The 19150-nt window shown below is 51.9% G+C and overlaps 1 protein-coding gene across 1 annotated transcript in view; it reads left to right on the forward strand.

The window, feature by feature from the left end:
- CABIN1 (calcineurin binding protein 1) overlaps window positions 1-19150 on the forward strand; it is a 156022-nt gene that overhangs the window by 86372 nt on the left and 50500 nt on the right. Inside the window, 2 exon segments of the mRNA XM_032876019.1 lie at window positions 3560-3742; window positions 8638-8969. Of these exon segments, the coding sequence (XP_032731910.1) occupies window positions 3560-3742; window positions 8638-8969 (515 nt within the window).

Genomic DNA, 19150 nt, shown 5'->3' on the forward strand with positions numbered 1-19150 from the left:
GGGGGCCATGTCTGTCTCTCTCCCTGTGTCCCCAGATGCTGCTGTACCATTGACCTCTCTGAGGGGATATGTAGTTGCAGCTCATAGGTGGTCAGGGGCTTAGTCTGTTTAAGGTCATACAACTAAGTGAGTGGCATGAGAGGGACTTGAACTTGGCTCTCTTGATTCCCATTTCATTGAGCTTCCTCTTTCAGATACACAAAGTTGGAGACCAAGTTTTATTTTTTAAGGTTGTGTTTTGTCTTTTATTATTGGTTTGGTATTTATATCTCTTTAAAAATCTGACTGCCTTAGGCTTAACAAAATACATGTTTAAATTATCATAGTTCACCTTCAATTGGTATTATACTACTCATCAGTCGTGAAGGAAATGCCCATTTCTTCTACCCTTATTTTCATTCCTTTTACTTTTACATAAACTATAAACTCAAAAGAGGCTGCTACTAGTTTTGCTTTAGGCAGCAGACAGGAATACTTTAGAGGAACTACACATAAGGAAAAAGAGTGTCTTTTCTGTTATTACTTTAACCATTTCTGAGGAACTTCATTTCTTTAGGTAGATCCAGTTTCTGTCTGGTTTTAATTCATTCTACCTGAAGAACTTTAACATTCCTCGTAACTCACAGATTTCATGGGAAGGATTCCTCTCAGCTTTTGTTTGTCTGAAAAAGCCTTTGTTTCTCCTGCATTTTTGAGAGATATTTTCACTGGATATAGAATTTGGGGTTGACTTTTTTTTTTTTTTTAAACTTAAGTCATCTCCACACCCCTTGTGGGGCTTGAACTCACAAGCCTGAGACCAAGAGTCACATGCTTTTCTGACTGAGCCAGCCAGGTGCCCCTGGGATTGACATTTTTTTTTTTCTTTCAGCATTTTTTTTTTAATTAAAAAAAATTTTTTTTATGGCTTTTATTGAACAGAGATCACAAGTAGACAGGCATGCAGAGAGAAAGGGGGAAGCAGGCTCCCCGCTGAGCAGAGAGCCTGATGCGGGGCTCCATCCCAGGACCCCGGGATCATGACCTGAGCCAAAGGCAGAAGCTTAACCCACTGAGCCACCCAGGTGCCCCCAGCGTTTTAAAAATGTTGTCTGACTTGCATGGTTTCTGATGAGAAGTGTGCTGTAGTTCTTAACTTTGTTCCTCTCTATATGATGTGTTTTTCTCTGCCTTCAAGATTTCCTCTCTACCTTTGGTTTTTAGCTGTTTGAATGCAAGTCCTAGGCGTGGTTTGTTGTTGGTGTATTTTTTTTTTAAGATTTTATTTATTTATTTGACAGAGATCACAAGTGGGCAGAGAAGCAGGCAGAGAGAGAGAGAGAGGGGAAAGCAGGCCCCCTGCTGAGCAGAGAGCCTGATGTGGGGCTCGATCCCAGAACTCTGAGATCATGACCTGAGCTGAAGGCAGAGGCTTAACCCACTGAGCCACCCAGGTGCCCCTGTTGTTGCTATTTTTGTTCGTTTGTTTTTTGGGTATTGTGGAAGAGTCTTTGCCCTGCTTGGTGTTCTCTAAGATTCCTAGTGATTTGATGTCTTCTGTTATTTTTGGAACATTCTGAGTCATTATCTCTTTAAATATTTCTTCAGACATGTGTTCATCTCATTTCCCTCCAAGGTTCTAATTAGTATGTTAGATCATTTGGGTGCTCTTGGGTGCTCTGTTCTGATATCCCCACTACTCTCCTTCTCTCAGTTTGTGTGATTTCTACTGACCTATCTTCAAGTTTTGGTTATTTTTCCCTCAGTTGTGTCAGGTGTGCTGAAAAGCTTGACAGAGGCACTCTTTGTCTCTGCTATTGTATCTTTTATTTCCAGCATCTTTATTGGACTTGTGCTCATAGTTTCCATCTCACTCCTCAAACTCCCCCTCTGTTCATGCATGTGTCCACATTTTCTACCAGAGCCTTTAACATATCAATCACATCTGTATATCATATTCATCTTATTTGTTTTTTTAAGTGTATTTATTTAATAATCTCTACCCAATGTGGGGCTTGAACTCCCCCAAAATCAAGAGTCACATGTTCTTCCAACTGAGCCAGCCAGGTGACCCTGATCTTAGTTTTAAATTTCCTGTCAGGTAGTTCCCACATCTGGGTCATTTCTGAGCCTAGTTCTGTTGATTATTTTCTCTCTTGACAGTGTTCTTGTGTGTGTGTGTGTGTGTGTGTGTGTGTGTGTGTGTGCGCGCGCGTGCACGCGCGCACCTCATTTTTATATTGAGTATCAGATATTATGTGTAAAATGGAAGAAACTGAAATAAGTCATATTGTGCCTGGAATGGGCTTCTCTCTCCTGTTTCTAGGCTGTTAGGAGGGGAAATTAGGCTGGTCAGAAGTTGAGCTGGGGTGGGGTTTTGTTGTTGCCATGGTTACCGTCAGTGTACCACTGGTTTCAAATTCCTATGATCTTACCTTATGCTTGTAGCAGGGCTGATTTGCCAGAACCTTTTCTCAGTGTCCCATCCTCACCTTCAGCCTTGGGCTTTTTGTATACACCTCAGGGAGGGTCACTCTCCATGATCTTGCCCCTTTTCCTGTGGTAGACTGCTTTGTGTGTTACTTTTGCTTGCTAGCCTGGGGAAGGGGCAGGGCTGGTTATTTGTTTTCTCTGCCCAGCCTCAGACTTAGGCAGACTGTGTCCCTGCATCTCAGGAGTGGGGCTTTTCTTCCCCTAGTGGCAGGAGACTTCAAATATTTGGGCCCTAAATGGTTTCCTGCCCCTCCTTGCAGAGGTGTTTCTTTTCCCTTCTCACAGCTATAATAGGTCTTCACCTATTCCCTGAAGGCAACAAGATTTGCTGTCTCTCCCCATCTGGCTTAAAGCTTTTGCTCCCCAGGACCAAAATGTCCCATCAGTGGTTCCTGCCTTTCCTATAGCAGCAAACAGGCCTCCTCTCCAGGCCTGCACCACTGGGAGGTTTCCTTCAGTCGCTCTTCCTGCACTGCCCCTGGTCTTTCTCATGAGCACAAGTGGAGGTCCAAGGAGAGGAGCTAACACGCGGGTAGCAACCTCCCTTGTGTCTATGTCTCCCAGGGACCTCCATTCTCACATTAGACTGCACTTGGCCTATAGCAACCGGATAAAAATGTCTGCAGGACTCTCACCTGCTTCAGTTGTTTATGCTTTATGCCTGTTGTCTCTGTGTGGTAGAAACACTAGAGAATGTGTACTACCATGCATCTCCTTCCAACTCCTCCTTCAGCAAGATCATGTTGGCTGGTAGCCTGAAATTGGCCACGATGGGGGTAGTTACACCACAGAAATCAGTAAATGCTACAAACATGGGCTTCCCCCTACCCTGAGAGCCAGTTGTTAACCATTTATCAGAACACCACCATTTGGGGAAACCCCATAAGGTTGACTGTGGAGATTGGTGCCTTTGGTGAGTGGTTTAGTGGCCTCTAGCATGAGTTGGGCTCAGCAGGGTCACGGTGGCTGTTCTCAGGCCATCTCCTCTGCAGGACAGTCACCAGAACACTCACCCTGGGGAGGCCCCTCCATGTTGGAGCTGGTGTAGATTCATGCTGCCGCCCTCTCTCCCTCCTTTTCCCCTCAGAGCGCAGCCAGGACAGCACGGCCGTGGCACTCTCAGACTCCAGTTCGACACAGGACTTCTTTAATGAGCCTGCCAGCTCGTTGGAGAGCTCCCGGAAGCTCTACCTGGAGAAGAAGCTGCCTGTTCCCAGTTCCCAAGCAGGACCGACTGGTAAAGACCTTCAGGGGGCCACAGAGGAACGAGGTATGAAGACCTAGCTCTGTGTGTTAGAACTACTTTGGTGACCTGTGGCGGTCTGGGCAGTCTAAAGAGCATGGGCCCCTGAGTGGCCTAGACTCAGTCTGGCTCCTGTCCTCACTCTTCCGCCTGCTGCTCTGGGACCTCAGCTGGGCAAGTTACGTACGTCTCTGGGCTTCTGCTCCCTGTAGGGTGGGAGCGATTCCAAGGCCCATTCCAGGGGTTGTGAGGATGAAACGAGGGAGCTTAGGAAGGGGCTCTCACGGTGCCTGGAGTACATTGTGCACTCGGTGACACATGTCATTGTTGTGACCCCTGTGGCCCAATGTGGGAAAGCCACTTTCGTAACATGAGTGCCCAAATTTTTTTTCTTGCTACATAGTTACTAAAAAAGTCTTTGGATCCTAAATGTCACCAATGTGTTTTCTTTTTAGTCTGAGTCACATTAGGCCTTTAGGAAAAAGTGCCCCCTTTTTCGGGCAGGGGGCCGTGATCCAACCCCAGGGCACTCTCAGCTCTCATGGGTCCCCCAGGCTCCCTTTGTGGAAACTAGTGGGCAGAGCCCCACATCCGGCTCATGGGAGAGCATGGGCAGGCTGTGTGTCCGCGGCGCCACTCAGGGGCTGTGGCTGGGCAGCCGGCCGTGGGTTTTGAGAGCTCTCCCACCCTGGCCAGGGCTTGCCGAACAACAACAGCAGCAGCAGCAACCACCCAGACTCGTGCTCAGTGGCCCTGTGCCAGGCCCTATTTGAACTCCTTTTGTCCTCCCAGCCACCCTAGGAAACAGTCCCGTGGCTCTTCCCTCGTTACAGGTGAGGAACCTGAGATTCTGAGATGGTTGAGAATTTGCCCAGGGTTAGTCTGCACACTTAACCTTTGGCCCATTCTTCCGCTCTGGGTGGGCTGGGAGGGGCAGCTAGGGTTGGCGATGACCCCCCTAGGATGTGTCTGCATAGGCTCTGGCTGGGAGAGTCAAGGCTCAGCCTTGATATGTAGATGCAGCCAGAGCCCTTCATGCTCGTGATGGCCTATCCAGCCCTCTGCTCCTCACCTGCCTCCCTGACTGGCCTTAGCAGATGGTAAGACTGCATGCCCTGCAGGCTGGCAGAGGTGCCCCCGTTAGGGGCAGGGAGGAGGACATGGAAGGTGAGGCCAGTTCCTCACTTTCTCACTAGACACTTGTTATGCTGTCCCAAACCGATGTTGACATTCTGCAACTGACATAAACACACCCCAAGGAGTTTAGAAGGGGAAGGAGAAAGTTACCAATAGGGCCATGCTCTAATACAGCAAGTCTTGTTCATGTCCAGGTGAGGCCTGTTGTCTGTGTTCGTCAAGCACAGTGATCTGCTATGGTATGCTGTTGTATCATCACACGCCTCTCTCCACTGTGCTTGGAGAAGTAGGGGATGGAGGCTGGGGTGTACCCCAAGAGTGGGTCAGGTATAGTCTGGCCTAGGCTGGGCTGGGCTTTCTAGACACACGGGGGCATCCTACCCCTGCCCTCCTTCCATTCTGAGCCAGTGGTTTAAGCAGACAGTGTAGGGACTTGCCACTGGTAAAGAAAGTTTGAGCAGAACCAGTCATCACAGTAGCTGGTGGGCTTGAAGGGAAGCATTTTACTTCTGTGGATGCAGCTCTCTGCTCTAAGCCCAGCTTTTCCCTGTAACCACAGTGAAGTTGGTGAGCTTCCTTTTGGGAGAGTAGGTACAGCAGGGAATGTGCTCTGAGCCTACACCAGGCATACAGCATAGGGAGCAGTGCGCATTTCTAGGCCTGGCTCTGGCCAGTGGTGGTCTCTGAACCCCCTCCTCCCGGCTCCTGGCAGGCAGGAACCTGGCCACCAGGGCTGCTGCAGCTTTGGGCCCCCTTCAGGAAACCAGGATATGGTTTGGGCCAGGGCTGGGTGTGTGCCCCTACTGTGCTTCACACCCCAGCCCTTCGTGTGCACCCTCGTGGGCAGCCCTGTCACCAGCCTGCTGCTTCTGTCACGATCAGTGGCACAGGGCTCGCTCACAGATTTCATGGGCATTGTTGAGCAGCAGAGTGTAATGGAACCCAAGTTTGTGCCAGGCCCCGGGTGCCAAGAGGAAGTCAGGTCAGCTCTGACAGCCACGCCCTTTCAGGTGCCCTCCCTCTCATGGCATCCAGTGGGCACCAGCTCCTGAGGACTTGCCTCTCCTCTTTACTTCTCCACTTTGGTTTGTGACAGGATGCTTCCAGGAAGGAGGTTTCTCCACAGGTGACTGTTCCACTACAGCTAGCTGAAGCTCTCCTTCTAGGAGACAAAGCTTCAAAAAAAACGTATAACGTGAATGTAGCAACAGTAAAGGTTTATTGTTTTGTTTTGTTTTTTTTAAAGATTTTATTTATTTATTTGACAGACAGAAACCACAAGTAGGCAGAGAGGCAGGCAGAGAGAGAGGAAGGGAAGCAGACTCCCTGCTGAGCAGAGAGCCCGATGCGGGGCTCGATCCCAGGACCCTGAGATCATGACCTGAGCCGAAGGCAGCGGCTCAACCCACTGAGCCACCCAGGCGCCCCTAGGCTTATTGTTTTTAATGGAGGAAAAAGCTGCCCAAATTTCACTACCCAAACACAAGGGCACTCTGTTATATCACTCCGGGGACAGCAGAGTTTGTCAACAGCTTGTGGTCCAGACAGTGGACACGGGTGCCCAGCCTGGGCCCACCCTGCCACCTGGGCCCAGAGCAGGATGTGCGTCGAGGATGCTGAGACAGCTACTAGGCACCTCATTTGTGGACTGCCATCCTGTGGCTGTGCCTACCCCTTGTTGGTCAGGAAGAGGCCTGATGACCATGCCTGAGTGCCACGTTCAAGACAGGTGGGGGGGGTGGCCAGAGTGGGAGGGGGCCTCATGTGTGCACTGTGGGTACTCTAAGCCAGTCTTCATTGCCAGCAGTGGCCACCAGGGTGCCCAGAATGTTGCTTTTATCTGTAGGAGGAAGTCTTCTTGCTTTCATGCTGCCAGGGTTAGACTGGACTTTCTGGCTGGGAAGCACTGTATGGGCTTATTGACATTTCTGACCCCCTTCCTTCCACTAACATGGACTGTGAGGCTCATTCAGCCGTAAGAGTGGACACTGCAGGTGAGAATTGTCACCCATGTCTCCAGAGCCTCTTCAGGCCACCTGGATCCCAAGCAGCTAGGTTTTTCACTCATTCTGGCATTGCGGTTTTTTCCTCTCTCTTCATATGTCTTCACACATGCCGTCTGAGCTCTCTTTGGATTAATTCTTGATCCTCTGCTCACTTTCCTTAAGAAAGCGTGTCTTTGTGTGTGAGCACACGCTTAGCATCTTATTTGAATCCCAGGGAGGCCTGCGTCTTCGTCCTGTTTCCCTATCTCCCTTGTGTCTAGAACAGGACTGGGCCCAGACTGATTGTTCAGAACGTGTTTGTTGAGCAATATTTGAAATGTATCCCTTGAATTAAACACTGGAAATTGGGCATATTTGTGAGTAAGGCGATTGTGTCCCCTGTAAGACACCAGCCCTGAGCAGACTCCTGGTTGCTGTCATCGAGCTCTCAGTGGGTGCCTGTGGGACCTGTGTGGTTTCCTGAGCTCCCCTGAAAGGAGAGCATAGTGTCGAGATCAGATGTGACCTGCTTTCCCATCATTCAGTCAGCTTTAAACTAGAGCCTTTGCTAGGCTCTAGGTGATGGGGGAGGGGGAGGCATCCGTGCATAAATGCAGTGGGATGGGTGGTATCCAAAAGGTGGGTGCACAAAGCTCTCCGCAAACCCCACCCTGGGGCCGGGGAGGCCTGCAGGAGGTAGTGACAGCGAGTGCAGTCCTGAACATGAGAGCAGTGGGCGAGGCAGGGTAGGGAGTACAGACGGTATGTCCTGAATGAGCAGCAGTGGAGAGGTAGGAACAAGGAGCAAGGTTTCCCCAATGGTTGGTGTCAAGGTGTGAGGCCAGGAGGGGAGCTAAGAGGAATGGCAGTACTGGTGCGAGGTGGCCTTGTGTGCTGTGCTGAGCAGCTTGGCTCTGTCTTGGTCAGATTCTTTTCTTGGCAGAAAGAGCTTTATGTGCACCTGAGGTCTGCATGGTTTTGCTTAGGGGAACTCGGGACCCTAGTCCTTGACCACTCTGCCACACTGCGGCTGGCCCTAGCCTTCTGGCTGTCACTACAGTTGGGAAAGGGTCATCAGGCAAAGGGCAGGAAGGGGCTCAGCCTGTTGTGGCAGGCAGGCTTCAGAGTGGTGCCGGGCTGCTTCTCTGGCCTCCGCGCAGGCCTTGCAGACTCCTGGGTGCCCACAGAGCCTTACTCCTGCTGCTTGCCCCTACCCTCTTCCTTCCATCCCTCTCTCCTGGTCTAGCCATCTTCTTCTGCAGTCCCTGCCACCCCACTTGGGCTCTCCTGCGAGTAAGTTCTTGGTTCATGCACAGTAGTAGCAGCAGCCCTGGAGAAGGATGTCGGGTAGGCTGTGGGCTGAGGTGCTGAGTGGCGGAGCAGGTGCAGTCCTTTGTGCGCCTTTCCTGGGTGTTTCATTCCATGGTGGCAGTGGCCACCCCTTCTGTCTGTGGGCAGCTTCCCCGTGCACCTGCACAGGCCTCAGAGCAGGGACAGCCTTGTGCTGCCATTCAGAAGGAGACCCAGAGCCCTGCTTGCAACCCCTGCTCTCTGCAGCCTTGGGGCCCTTCTGCTGTGTGCCAGCCGGAACATCCTGTTTAGCAGGGGAGGAGGCTGGGAGGCTGTGAAGGACTCAGCTGGCAGGGGTAGAGCCAACACCAGGCCCCATGCCTCTTACTGCTAGGCCTGTTGAGTCCCTCACCTGTCTAGCAAGGGCACAGGCCTAGTGAGTCACCTCACTAAGGCACCTCTTTTGCTGGACCACTACCGAGGTGACTTTCTTTATCTTCTCACCCACAGGGAAAACTGAGGAGTCCTTGGAGAGCACAGAAGGCTTCCGGGCCACAGAGCAAGGCAGCCAGAAGCCTGCTGCGGACCCCCCAGCCTCTGCCTGCATTGCTCTCAAACCCGTAGCATCTGCACCTGCCCTGTGGGACGGAAAGAAGAGAGCTGACCCCCCAGGGGAGCCAGCAGCCTTTCCCCAGGGGCTGCCGGCTGGGGCGGAAGAGCAGCGCCAGTTCCTTACGGAGCAATGCATCGCCTCCTTCCGTCTGTGCCTCAGCCGCTTCCCCCAGCACTATAAGAGCCTCTATCGACTGGCCTTCCTCTATACCTACAGCAAGACCCACCGGGTGAGTGAGCTGCTGGCCCACTTGGGGCAGGAGAGGGCTTTGATCTTCCATGGGCCCATGAGCATCTGAGTGTTGGTGGAGCTGCTCAGGATCTTTGTAGAGGTGCATGGAAGGGATGGGACAGGAGAGATGTAGGGGGTGGGTCCATCCAAGAGTGCGCCAGCTTTCTGGGTGAGAGCTGGTGAGGACTGTGGGTTGCAGCAGGGAATCATGGGAGGAGTGGGTCTGGGGATCCCGAAGCAGAATCTCAGGCTCAGGTACCGGCTGCGGGCTGAAGGCTGAGCTGTTGTCTGTGCGAGCTGGTGTAGTGACTCTCATTCAGCGTGGCCACATGTGCACATCCCCCAGATGCCCTACAGAGGCACCCCCTCCTCTCTGTCCCAGGGCTCTGATGCAGTCTCTGTCCCCTCCAGACTCATCTTGTGGCGAGGCCTCCGCACCATCATCCTGCCCCTGGGCTTGCCTTCCCAGTGCAGCTGCCAGAACCATCTTCACAGCCTCTGCTGCATGGGGGTTGGGTGCTGACAGCCTCCTCCAGCTCTTTTTGGAAAGCAGATGATGTAGCAATTCTTTAACAGCTGTGCCCCAGGCTTCAGCACTCTCAGGGGCTTCCCGGCCAGACTGCTTCTGCTGGCATGTCGCATCTGTGCAGGGAATGTGGCACTTGTGCTCTTCTCCTTCCTCATGCACCTGGGAGGCACTGGAGAAAGTGTCTTGGTCACAGCATCTGCCCCCACCGAGCTCCATTCTAGGGGACAGGCAGATTTTAAAATATGCAAATAAGCAAATAAAGCTAGTCCCATTGTGACACATGCTACAGAGAAGATAATGGGGGACATATAGGGGTTGGGGTGCTGCTGTAGAGCCATGAAGGCACCCGTGAAGCTGAGACCTGTAGGGTGGCCATGGGTAGAGTAAGGGACAGTGGGCAGGTTTGAGTACAGGCAGAGAGTCCCAATCAGGCAAATTGTCTGGGCATGTGGCAGTGTTGGGCAAGCCAAACTGGTGTGGGTAAGGGCCAGAGAGGGTCAGGGTGTTGGGGTTAAGCAGGAGCAGCCCTTGGAGTCTGGCTGTAGTCTGTAATTTTGTGTGGCTCCCCTACTCAGTAAGGTCCGGGCTCAGAAACTTCTTCCTCCCAGAGACTCCTCCCTCCACCCCGACCCCTCCCCATCAGCCTCTGTGGGACCTCTGAAGAGCCAGGGAGGTCAGTTGGCTGGAGGGATGGATGCTGGCTTGGCACCAGTTATATGACAGGAAGTTGTTACTTGACCAAATTCTATTTGGGGACTAGGCACAGGTAAGTGCCCTGTCATAGTCGTGCCTGCCCAAAGTGCTCATGTGACTTGTTTGGTTTCTGTCAGAGCAGAGCAGGGGAAGCTGGTGTTGGTGGGCCTGGGAAAGGATGGGTTGTCTGCCTCGGGGCATCTGGCTCTCCTGGCTGCCACTGAGCCGTCTGAGCCTAGTTCCCTCACTGGCCAGCCTGCATTTTGTGGTGGACCTTACTTCTGGTGCCCTGGGCCTTCGGAATCCAGGTAGACCTGTGTTTTAATAAAACCCTCTCTGCAGCAGTCTTCAGAGACTGATGGCTGATGCTGCCCCTGCCCCCCACCATGTTCTAGTACTGCTTTGGGAACTTTCCTTCTTCTCTCCTTTGAGAGGAGCAGAGCCCCATGTAGGAAGGGACACTAGCATCCATCATCAGGATCTCTGCCGCCTTGGGTATCTCTCTCTTCAGATGCTACCCCCAAGCAGCCATGCAGCTTCTCCAGCTGTGGTCGGCTCTTAGCAGCACTTGGAGCTTCCTGTGCTGAGCCGATACCTTCCCCACACTGTGGCAGGTGGTCCTCAGAAGCAGTTGCTGTGACAGAATTTGGGGTATGAGGTGCCTATTAGGGAGGGATCAGCCACTATGGAAGGGGGGTGAAGATGCAGGGTTAGATGGAGGGAGAGCTGAGTTGCAGTGCTGCCCCACAGAGCCCCCAGCACCCAGCCCCTGCCTCCCCATTGAATGGCTTAAAGCTCAAAGGAGATGATGCATGTAAAGGGCCCCACCTGGTGCGAAGCATAGGCTGCCGTTTTCCCTGCTTGTCCCCTTGCTGGATAAGGTTTTTAGAAGTGGAAAATAGTATCTATAATTTAATTCATAATTAAAAATTAAGAGGGGGGATATCCACTGTTCTGCCACCCTAAAACAAAAGCTATTTTGTATGTGTATTTTTTCCAGTTCTTGTGCATACACACCATTGACTGTCACTTCTGTGGCTCTTAGATACTTCAGGTCCAGGAGCTGGGGGTGTTGGTCTCTCTCCACTTCACATCTGGATACCTGGCTCAGGGTTCCACAGTGGGAAGTGATGGCCTGGCACTGGCTCAGGTAGCCTCATCCCGGCCCAGTTGCTCCATTGCTCCCCCCACCATTAGAGCATCTGTGCTCAGTTTGCCATTTTGTTGCTATTTCTGTGAATGTCCCCCAGGTCACCTTGGTCACCCTCTGATGGTCTGGTGGGTGGGTGGACCCCAGTGGATCCAGCCATCACTGGTCGTGGGGATGGAGGCTGCCTTGGCTTCCTTCCCGGAAAAACTTCTCACAGCCATCACACTCTGTTTCTGTTGACTTTTCTGTTAGCTGCATTCCCAGGCTGGGTTCCTGGGCTTTGAGAGATGGAATGCTGGTCTTGATTCCGAGGAAGACCCCCTTTCTTACCTGGCAGTTGTCTGTGGGTGCTGGGTGTGCCTCAAGAGCTCTCCAGGCCACCACACCCTAGACCCCAGTGCACCCTGGCTAGCTCCACTGGCTCCTTTGCTGACTTGACTCAGGGACCTTTGCTGAGCAGCAAGTGTCACCCAGCTTGAATGGCAGGTTGTTAACACCTCACTGCACTGAGAGCCTGAGTTAAAGCTGATCCTGTCTGGGGCATGCCCTTGTCCTGGGGGCTGGGCGTGGTTCTACCCAGGCCCTGGGTGTCAGTTTGTCCACAGATCTGGGGGACACAGCCAGTGCTCTCAGTGACTAATGTAGAACCATTAGCGGACAAGCAGTGACTGCTTTCCAAACACAGCTGTTTGGTAACAGACACTTCCCGCTGTGTATATTTAACAGCAGCACATTTCTTCATAAAATCCGCCTCTGGGCTTGGCAGTGGCATTTTCCTGTTGCCATCTCATGGCTCAGTGGCCAGCTGGCTGGAGCATCCATTATCCCTGCCTTCAGAGAGGCCCCAGGGGCTGCGCAGGTTGACTCCAGATCCTTTGGGTCTTTCAAGTTTTCCCAGCTGAAGAAGCTCTGTTCCGTTCAGAGGCTTCCCCACCCCAGGCCTCTGCAGAGAAACTACCCTAGGGTACAGGGAACCATTTGCTTAGCTGTTGGCAGCAGGATTTCTAGGGGAAGGAGAGGGAATGTGGGCTCTGAATGTGGGCTCACCTGGGTTCAGATCCCAGCTGAGCGGGAGGATGATGACAGGGCTCTTCTCTTGTGGTATTTGCATAGGTGATGGGGTGAGGGTTTGGGGGCCTTCCTATTGAGCCTCTCACCAGGACCCCAGAGCCCATTTCCTCAGTGTCAGCATCTCCCATGGCTCCTAGCCCGTCTACTATGTCTTCTGACTGGAGCTGGCTGGAGCTGCCCGTGAGGGACCCTTGCTGCCTGCCTAAGGCCTTGCTCCTGCCCAAGGCTGGCTTTGCTGTGCACAGGCTGACCCCTGGGTCTGCCAAGACAGGTCTCCTGCTATTCTACACTGAGGGCCAGGGACACCTGAGGAAGCAGGGCTCCTTAATGCTCTCTTCACCCTAGGGAAGATCACAGGTGCTGTTGGCCATAAGGACCCTAAGTCTACCTATTACATCACTTAGAGTTTCCAAGATTATAGTCTCCACCAGGATTTTGAGACCTGGACTGTCAGTCTATGCTCAGAAAAACCTGTCTCTTGGAATCCCTGTGAACAGCCCAGTAGAGAGACCACATGGCATTGGGACCTTCTTTTGTGAGGCTTCTGAAATTCACTAATGAGATCCAGAAAGAAGGCTGGGGTATGGGTGCCCCTGTCCCAGTTCCCCCCACCCACTGCCTGTGGCTCAGCTGGGGAACTTCAGCACCTCCTGCTGCAAGGGGTCTAGGACAGAGTGGGTTATAAGTTGGTTCCTAGAACCAGATAGTCTTGGAAAAGAACAAACTTAGAGGATTCATATTTCCCAATTTCAGAATTTGCTGCTGACCTACAGTAATCAAAACTGTGAAATATTATTTAGCTTTAAAAGGAAGGGAATTCTGACACGTGCTACAACGTGGATGAGCCTTGAGGACATTATGCTCAGTGAAATAAGCCAGGTACACACAAAAAAATCAAACACCCTGTGATTCCACTTACATGAGGAAATAAGTCAAAATAAGAGCAACAGAAAGTGGAATGGTGTTTGCTAGAGGCTGGGGGAGAGAATGGGGAGTTGTTTAATCAGTATAGAATCTTAATAAATTCATTTCATAAAATGGAAAAGTTCTAGAGGTCTGTTGTACAACAATGTGAATATGCTTAACACTACTGAACTGTACACTTAAAAATGGGTAAGGTGGTAAATTTCCACGTGTTTTGTACCACAACTGAAGATAAACAGTGTGGTTGGTACTAGCCTAGGAGTAGGTGTATGGATAACAGACTAGAACTGGGAGCCCAGAAACAAAGGCATACATCTACGGCCAACTGATTTTTGACCATAGGTGTAGTTTGACCTGGCAGTGGTTTCTCAGATAGGACACCCAAAAGCACAAGTGATAAAAATAAATAAATAATAAGAAATGTGACACCATCAAAATTAAAAACTGGTGCTTCAAAAGACAGTATTGAAATGAAAAGATGGTCCATACCAAGGGAGAACTGTTTGCAGATCCCAAGCAGGCGCACCTGGTTTTACTGTGCTTCATGGGATTACACCTCGCAGACACTACGTTTTCTACAAATCGAAGGTTTGCTGCAACCCATTGTTGGACAAGTCAGCACCAACAGCATCTGGTCACTTTGTGTCTCTGTGTCACATCTGAGTAGTTCTCACGATATTTCACACTTTTTCATTATTATTATATATATATTTTTAAAGATTTTATTTATTTATTTGACAGAGATCACAAGGAGGCAGAGAGGCAGGTAGAGAGAGAGAGAGGAAGGGAAGCAGGCTCCTTTCTGAGCAGAGAGCCCGATGCGGGGCTCGATCCCAGGACCCTGGGATCATGACCTGAGCCGAAGGCAGACTTTAACCCACTGAGCCACCCAGGCGCCCCATCATTATTATTATATTATAATGATCTATGATCAGTGATTATGACCTGCTGAAACTCAAATGATGGTGAGCAGTTTTTAGCAATCAAGTAATTTTAAATTAAGGTCTATACATTGTTTTTTTAGACATAATGTTATTGCACACTTAATAGACTATAGTATAGCATACACACAACTTTTATAAGCACTGGGAAACCAGAAAGTTCATTTGACTCACTTTATTTTGGTATTCACGTTATTGTGGTCCCGAACTGAACCCACAGTCCTTCTGAGGTATACTTATTTGTGATAAGGGACTTGTGTTTAGAATATATTTAAAAAAAAAACAAACAAAAAACCCTCTTACAGCTCAATAATTAAAAGACAACCCAGCATAAAAGTAGGCAAAGGATCTGAGTGGGCATTTCTCTGAAGGAGATATACAAATGGCCGATAAGCACAGGAGAAGGTGCTTAACACCATTAGCCATTGGGAAAAGGGGACTCCAAAGCACACTGAGCTACCACTTCCTACCTAGTAGTCTGACTAGAATCAAACATTTCAGCCTCTCCTCCTGGGGGTCTGGGGGTGAGCAACCACTCCCTCCCTAGCAGTTCTGTGGGGGCAAGGGAGTTGGGCACCAGGGCTACGTGCCCCCTTCTTAGAGGCTAGAGTTTGTAAACACTGGTGCTTTCCAGAGGAAGTTTTCTCTGGGGACCCTCTTGTTGAAGTTACTGCCTTTCCTAAATATACTTTGTTTTGTGCTCATTGCTGGGTCTCAACTTGGGGAATGTTCTTCCCATTCTCTGCTCTTGCTGGTCCTCCCAGGTTACTTGACATCTTAAGAGAAAGGTCAAGAAGCAGAGTCCACTGCGGCACTAAGGCAGCCTGGCCTGGGTCAGCTCCTCGGTCTTGTTTTGCACAGCACCTGGCCCAGGCAGGGTGAGCAGGAAATTGAGGCTCTGAGGGGACAGCAGCTTGTCTTCAACGCCTTGGTGAGGATGTGGCAGGGCCTGGAGCTCCTGGGGCTCAGATGTTTCCTTTGCCTCTACTTTCCAAGTGGGGGAGACCGAGGCCTTCTAACTCAAGTCCCTCACCTGGCTGGCTGGCTGGATACCCAGCTTCTTGCTGAAGCCACATGGTCACTGACTGGCTACTTTAGGCTGAGCCAGGAAAGGCATACTGAGAGCCCTTGTGTGGAACACTGAAGCTTTAGCAGAAGCAAGGCTAACATGCCAGCTCCTGTGAGCACAGTGGCCTCATGGTAATTGGGCAGCTGCCAGTCAGTATGGCAGGAGGCAGGCAGTGAGCCAGGGGTGCATGGCACCCCAAGTGAGGAAGGAGAGGAGAGGAGAGGGGCCTGTTCTATGGAAGAGGCCACCATCCTGGGGCTCGGCGCACAGCTGACCTCTGGGTCCCAGGCTGGGGCTCTGCTCATCTGTCCCCGCGCCCAAGTCAAGGCTTGGCTTGCAGTCAGCCTACACTTGACCAAAAGGTTTTCCTTCCACCCTCCAGGGTGGGCGTGAGCCTTGCTCGCTCTGCTGCGGGATGAAGCCTACCTTGTGCCATAAGGATTTTCCCCTCTAAGCTGGAGCGGCTCTCTGACAGTTAGCATCCACGTTGTCACCGAGAGGTGACACCTGGGTAAGAATTGCTCAGGAGCCTCAGGGGCATGAGATGGGCAAGGGGCTATTCAGCCTGCCCTGATCATAGGCCTGGCCCTTCCCCAGACGCTGTGATTAGAGTGTGTCCCCCTCCCAGCACTTGTCCCCTTCGCTGTATGCCTGCTGGAACCTGAGCCACCCCGCCAAACAACAGCTCCCGGAACCTCACTCAGGCTCAGTCAGCTAGACAGCTGGCTTCTAGTTCCAGTCCTGTGACAGGTTTCCTAAGTTGTCAGGTGGGGATAACAGCATCTCTGCTGTAGGTTTTTAGTTTTATTGTGAGGAAAAGTGAGTTCATAGTGCTTTCCCAGCTGGGAGACATTCATACCAATGATGAGCGCACAGCCTGACTTGCAAGCCCCACGTGCACACCTCTCTGATGGGAGCAGCAGCCACTGGCTCTGAGCAGTGCTCTAGACCAGCTCTGGGCCTTTGTCCCTGTCCAACTGTCCTCTCAGAGAAAGCTGCCTCGGTGTCCTGGCTGAGCCCCATTGCAATGCCTCCTCCCAATGGTAGATGGCAAGGCCCTGTCAACGTGGCAGCCAGCGGGATAGCGGCCTGGCCGTTCCAGCCCCATCAGACCAACTTCTGTGGCCCAGAACCTGTGTAGGGTGAGCCCAGCCCCAGTGTCTGTGTAGGACTTGTTTGGTGAGAAGCTGCCTCCTGCCAGGAGAATCTTGACTGTGCTGCTGCCGCCTGTGATCTCCGGAGAAGCCCCTGAACTTTGACTTCAGAGTCAGCCTATGCTCTGGTGTGAGCTTGGGCAAGAGACTGGCCAGCCGGGCTGTGAGCACCTGCCCCTCACCCATCCATTGTGGGTAGTTTCCCACCTGCCTGTGCCACCAGTTCATGTCCAGACCCTGCAGAGTCAGATTAAATGAGAGCCTGTGAGGAGGGCCATGCATGGTCCAACTGGATGGCTGTGAAGGGATTGACCTTCCAGGCTGTGACACAGCCACCCCAGGGCACAACCTGGGAGACCCTGCCGTATACACACAGTGAGTGTCCCAGGAGCAGGTGGTAAGCCGCACGTTCCAGGTCAGACGGCAGGACCAGGCACGACGAGGGCGTGCCAGCCACAGAGCAGGGTGTGCCCCGCCATTCCTTCAGTCCCTTCTCCCTTTCTGTATGCATAAAATGATTCCAGGCCCCAGGCTCCCCATGCAGAATCCTTGGGATGCTGCTCATCCCAGCGAGCCAGTTTTTTGTTTTGTTTTTAATGGGATTTGCAAAAGGAAATTTGAGATTTGTCTCAACTTCAGAATCTCTATTATGCATTTCAAAGTCTTTCTGCAACATGGTTTGAAGATTTTGCTGTGCCTTTGGGGAGGAGGGACAAATGGCCCCCATAAGGGCCCACTGTCTTCCTTGTTCTCTCTCAGGAGGAGGAGAGATATGGATCCCAGCGGTCTGAATGGGTTGAGTACTCTGCTGGCAGCACCCATTATAAATCGTACTCAGTTTGGAAGAAATCACTACCACCTCGTCATCCCATAGACCATGACAAGGCGGAACCCCTGTGTTTTAGTACTGTCCTGTGTGCATCTCTGCAGGTTCATTCATTCAACAGCTGTCTCCTGCATTGTCACGTGCGAGGCCCTTGCCTGAGGGGCAGGGATACAGTGGTATGCACAGCGAAGCCCCTCCCCTTGAGTGCGCACAGAGGGAATGGAGAGTAGAAACACACATAATGGTGGTTAGTGATGCATCTGGGAGAAAGATGTCGCTGGTAAGGGGGTGCATTGGGGACGTGTGGCTCTTAGGCAGGGAGGTCTGGGAAGGCCTCTCTAAGCAAAGGCCTGAAGCAGGTGAGGGAACTAGGCAAGGTGATACCAAGAGAGGCTTCTGGGTGGACAGCATAGCCCACATGTGTGCCTTGAGATGGGAATGGGCCTGGCAGGACTAGAATCAGCTAGAAGCCTGTGTGACTGGCTGGGGGTTGGGGCGTGGGGTGAGATGTGGTCAGAGGTCTTGAGGGCCTGGGGAGGCAGGAAGGACCTGTGAGGTATCATTCTGAGGTTAAACCAACCTCAAGGCCGTGTGTGTAAGAGACTCGGGCTGCTGTGTAGAGAGTGAGAGGGTTTGCCAGTCATGCCTCAGACAGCTCTATCCAACTGCTAATCTGAAGAGCCTTAATGAAGGAGTGATTTACAGGGGCCTGGGTGGACGTCAGGAACCCACAGGGAAGAGGTAGTGCAGAGCCCTGGGCCAGCCCCGGGCGCCTCTGCAGCAGGCTGCCTGTCAGAGCTGTTCGTCCTTGGTGGCCAACTCTCAGCACTACAGGGAACTTGGGATAGATGGCTCTGCTCTGGGCTCTGCTCTGGTGTCTGCCCTGCTCCACTCTTCCACTGGTGCCTCCTGCTGGCCAAACCTGCTCAGCAGCCCTGGGGTTGCACTTCAGGCCTGGCTTTTCAGGTCCGTGTGGGGAGGGCAGAGGGGAAGCAGTGGCACACTTTGCCAAATCCAGGGGCAAGGCCAGGTCCTTGGAGAAAATACGGGAAGGCCCAGCTTGGTAGGGGGAGTGGGTTGCATGGGCTGGGGTGTTCTCCCCAAGGTGCAGGTGAGGAACTTGGTGCATTTGTGGACATTGCTTTTTCCATCTGCTACCTCTGGCATTCTTCAGCTGACCCTAAGAGAGGCCTGATGGTCACTGCCAGTCTCATCCTCCATGTGGGCAACTGAGGCCCCAAGAGGTTAGTTATATGACCCCCAGGCTGCCAGGCATTTGTTCGTCTGTTCCTTCAATAGTGCTTCTGAGTGTGGCAGTGTGGGCCCTTGTGAAGAATTATCAAGCCAATCTAGGGCTTCTGAATTACTGTTTTGAAGAAAGAACAGAGAAGGGTATCTTGAAAGATGGACTTCATGTTCTAGTTCGCCCAGCATATGAGCTTCCCAACAGCCTCCTTGGGTAAAGGAGCCCAGGGTGCTGGCTCTGCCCCAGTGCTCCTGCTAGGCTGCCCACCCCACCACGCACAATTGGTACTCTCCTGCCTCAGCTCCTCCAGCTGACCCACAAGCTCACAGCCTGCCCATTCCTTTCACTCTTCCCAAATATCTGTCACATCCCTTCTGTGGACCCCATCTAGGCCTTGCCCCTGAGGAGCCATCAGTGAAGAAGTCAGATGGTGTCCCTGCCCTCATGGGGCTGACACACAAGAGGGTACAGACAACAAAGCCATTGGAGGGTCAGCAGAAGAGGCTATTTAAGGTGGCTGTGGGGCTGTGGAGACTGTATTTGGGGCAGGTGGGAGTGGGGTGAGATGACACTAGG

This window comes from Lontra canadensis, unplaced genomic scaffold (assembly GCF_010015895.1).
Source record: "Lontra canadensis isolate GAN:19392208 unplaced genomic scaffold, GSC_riverotter_1.0 scaffold57, whole genome shotgun sequence".
Lineage (NCBI taxonomy): Eukaryota > Metazoa > Chordata > Mammalia > Carnivora > Mustelidae > Lontra > Lontra canadensis.